We start from the raw sequence: 4,185 nt of genomic DNA on the forward strand, positions 1-4,185 counted from the left end.
TGAATATATCTATTTAAATTCGTTGTGTTAGAATATATCACATTCAGTGTTTAATTTATTTTTTATGAGACGGGAAGAGTATGTTGCTAAGAGCAGGTACAATAGTAGGCTATAAGCCAGCTGCAAACATAATTTAAGAAGATAAATAAGGAGAGAGAAGAGCAGCGGACTACAGATTTATAGCCAGCTGTAGCACAGACTCCAAGATGCAGTGTATGTATGACAGGTGGAACCAAGTATTAATAGTGTAGTATATAACTATTGTATAGATAAGCTATCATATTAGTTATAGATAAATTAGAGCTAGTAGTTGGCTATACTATTAAACTTGCTCTAACGCTAGCTACTCAGCTCCACGAGGGAAACGTGCACTAGCTAGCTGCCATGATGTACTAGGTACGTTGTACTAGTGTACCACAGATTCAGTCATAGGTAAGGAGTAGTAGGAGCACTATTGAGCAGAGGCAATTAAAGAGGTACTAGAGGAACGTACTAGAACGAACGTGTGGCTGACTAGTTGAACTGATCCTGATCGAGGCACCCACTCGGCCACTCGGCCCCTCCTCACGTGGACATGCACTACTTTGCTATTTTTAAGCACTCCCTGCGGGATATTTAACACTGTTATTAACTTTAAAAATATTTAACCATACATCTTATTTTTGAAAATAATATGAATATATAAAAAAATATAAATTATAACAAAATAAAATTACGTAATTTTCTGAATAAGACGAATGGTTGAATTTCACTCTGTTTGTTACTTCGGGTGCGTCCGAATCGGCTTCCCTAAGATAATTTTTAGCGAGACGTAAAATGAGATAAGCTATTAGCACGTAGTTAATTGATTATTAATTACTATAAACTTGAAATTTGAGTTTATTTTTTTAAATCTATATAAAATGTATTAAAAATACCGTTTAGTAATTTAGGAAACGTTCTCATGGTTTAATGAAGGAGTAGTTTTTTTAACTTACGAAGGAGTAGTTTAGCTGAGTTGTAGAATCAAATGAAGGTGAGTCCATTTCATATTTAGAATATTGTAGATGTAACCTAAGTTAATTTCTTAAAGTTTGACTAAATCTATTAAAAAACAGCAATATTTTACACACAAAATAAATATACTATACAAATAGATTCAATGATGGATTTAATAAAACTAATTTGGTATTGCTAATGCTATTTTTTTACAAACTTATCAATTTTAAAGAAATTGTCAGTTTTAATTATCTACAGTTAAATAGAGAACACGTTCATAATAAGTACTAATTAACAAGCACAACGGCACAAGCATGAAGAAATTGCAAACCGCTCGGTATTTTTTGAGCATTTAACAAGATTTAAACTTGAACACTGATACAGATGTACGTACTCCACTCCCACGTTTATCACCAGCTGGCTCGTATATAGTATTGGGTTTGTTCATATGTGGCGGTGGGATCGAGATTATCTAACTTGAGTTATTAACATATCGGTTATCAACCCAGTGAATTTATATGTTAGTGACTTAAAGTTAACGAGAAGCAAGTAATATAACCGATATCTCCTATGACGGTAAGTACATGGTATTTCCTCCGTATTTTAATGTATGATATCGTTGATTTTTTTACCAACGTTTTACTATTCATCTTATTAAAAAAAATTAATAAAATGAGTGATCGTTAAAATATCAATAGCTGTCATACATTAAAATACGGGGAAGTACGTACAATTAGAAAAATGATTAACCAATTGGGAGCACGACTACGCGCTGTCGATCTCTATATATAGGAGCCACTGCCCACGGAGAGTGGCCGGAACATATACAGACGTCCCTCGTCTCTTCACCTCCGGCGGCCGCCTTACACCCGGCCACCAGCTTGTTCGTCGCCGGCGAGCTAGCTTCCTCCTCTCCGGGCTCCGGCGTCTCCGCCGGCCGGCTGGCCTGTTCGTCGTAGTATATATATCGTCGTCGTCTCCGTCGACGACAAAACTGTGTAGTGCCACTGATCGCGACCCGGCCGGCATTATTGAGGCTGAGGCAACGATCGACCTGACACAAGAAGAAAGAAGATGGTGAACACGACGGCGGGCGTGAAGTGCGGCGGCGGCGGGGCGGCGCTGCCGCTGTCGACGCTGAACCACGTCTCCCTGGTGTGCCGGTCGCTGTCCACCTCGCTCACCTTCTACCGCGACTTCCTCGGCTTCGTCTCCGTCCGCCGCCCGGGCTCCTTCGACTTCGACGGCGCATGGTATATACTCCATCCGTTTCAGGTTATAATACGTTTAACTAAATTACTTTAAATTTAACTAAATTTATAGATAAATATAATAATATTTACATCACTAGATTAGTTTTATTAAATTAATAGTTAGATATATTTTTATAATAAATTTATCTTGGATAAAAAATATTATTTGACTTTTAGCAAGGTCAAAACATCTTGTAACCTGAAACGGAGGGAGTATATATATACGCCCGGAGGGAGTATATATATACGCCCATCCATGCCAATGTGTACACTAAATTTTGTTCTTGGCGATGGCCGGCATTTCGACGATTTGATTGCTGCATGAATTGAAAGTCTGAAACTGCAATGTTTCATTTGATGATTCAGGCTGTTCAACTACGGCATCGGCATCCACCTGCTGCAGGCAGAGGACCCGGAGAGCATGCCACCCAATAAGGAGATCAACCCCAAGGATAACCACATCTCATTCACGGTAACAACCGTTGATTATATATACAACTTACATACAGAATCAACCTCAAGAGAATGAGATGCAAAGTGATAGTAAAGTAAAAAGAGAGATGAGAAAAAATGACAAGAGTGGGATACCTGATCGATGCATGCATGAGGGCAACTACGACGTTGACATTATAATATAGGAGCGACTTGTATGCCATATTAATTGTCAGATACTCAGATATATATATTCAAGATCCACTATATACTGATAAATAGAGATAATGTGTAGGAGTAGTTGCCCTGCCCTAGAATACATATTCTTGGTTCTGATAGAAGTGGATTAAGCATCTATTGAATGAAGCAACATAGCACATGCATGCTCCCTCAGATCTGGGGATTGATGATGATCATCCTCACAAGATTAATTGAGAACCAAGAGAAACTAATTTCAAATAGTGTCGGCTAACCACTAGCACATTATTATTCCAAACTCAGTAGGTGCAGTTGGCTAGTTGTTAATTAATTTCTGCATCAAGATTATATATATTTCAGCTCCCAGTCAGTTTAGCAGATTATATATATTCCAGCTCCCAGTCAGTTTAGCACAACTAACAATTGATGTTCATATAATACCACAACATTGCAATTACCGCTACCATGACTCGTGGATACATTCTTTAATTTGGAGATATGAATTGAAATCGGTCGAAATGATATATAACGTGTAATCGTCTATACTCCTTTAAAAGATACCAGTGGTAATAACAGTGAATATGTTACTACCACAGTGCCACCCCACCACTCCTTAAGCAGTTTTTATAAATCATCTCTTGGTATTTTCTGATATTATGGAATAGTCCATTTGATTCAAATGAGTGAATACCATATATTTTAATAAAAAAACAAGTAAAAAAATATATTTTGTGTAAAACATATCATAATATATTTTCTTTTACACCTAGCAAAACACGAGCATTTTTACTAGTACGCATAAAAATATGAATGTGTGGCATGGCAGTGCGAGAGCATGGAGGCGGTGCAGCGGCGGCTGAAGGAGATGGGCGTCCGGTACGTGCAGCGGCGGGTGGAGGAAGGCGGCGTGTACGTGGACCAGATCTTCTTCCACGACCCCGACGGCTTCATGATCGAGATCTGCACCTGCGACAAGCTCCCCGTCGTCCCCCTCGACGCCGCCGCCGCCCACTCCATCTTCGCCGGCCGCTCGCCGCCGCCGCCCGTCGCCTGCAAGATCAGGCCCGTCAAGCAGCCGTCGGCGACGAAGCTGGGCAGCGTCGCCGCCGGCGGCTGTGTTGGGGAGGTCATCGTCGTCGACGCGATCAACGGCGCCGCCGCCGCCGGCGGCGGCGGCGCGATGAGCTGAGGAGACTTGTGGCATTGCTGATCCAACGAGGAATCATTGATTTGATGAATTGTTGTTCAACTTTAATTTTGGTCGTGATGATGATTAAGGTGTATGTAATTCGATCCGGTGATTAATTTGTCTCTCGCTGCCCAA

At 40.4% G+C, this 4,185-nt stretch overlaps 1 protein-coding gene across 1 annotated transcript; it reads left to right on the forward strand.

Annotated features, from left to right (window-relative positions):
* The first annotated feature begins 1,795 nt into the window (after positions 1-1,795).
* Positions 1,796-4,185, forward strand: LOC4327121 (glyoxylase I 4). The gene is made up of 3 exons (XM_015788236.3): positions 1,796-2,231; positions 2,598-2,703; positions 3,688-4,185. The coding sequence occupies exons 1-3, from the start codon at positions 2,053-2,055 to the stop codon at positions 4,048-4,050; spliced, it is 648 nt and encodes a 215-aa protein (XP_015643722.1). The 5' UTR covers positions 1,796-2,052; the 3' UTR covers positions 4,051-4,185.

The sequence above is a fragment of the Oryza sativa genome, chromosome 1, assembly GCF_034140825.1.
Source record: "Oryza sativa Japonica Group chromosome 1, ASM3414082v1".
In the NCBI taxonomy this organism is placed as follows: Eukaryota; Viridiplantae; Streptophyta; class Magnoliopsida; order Poales; family Poaceae; genus Oryza; species Oryza sativa.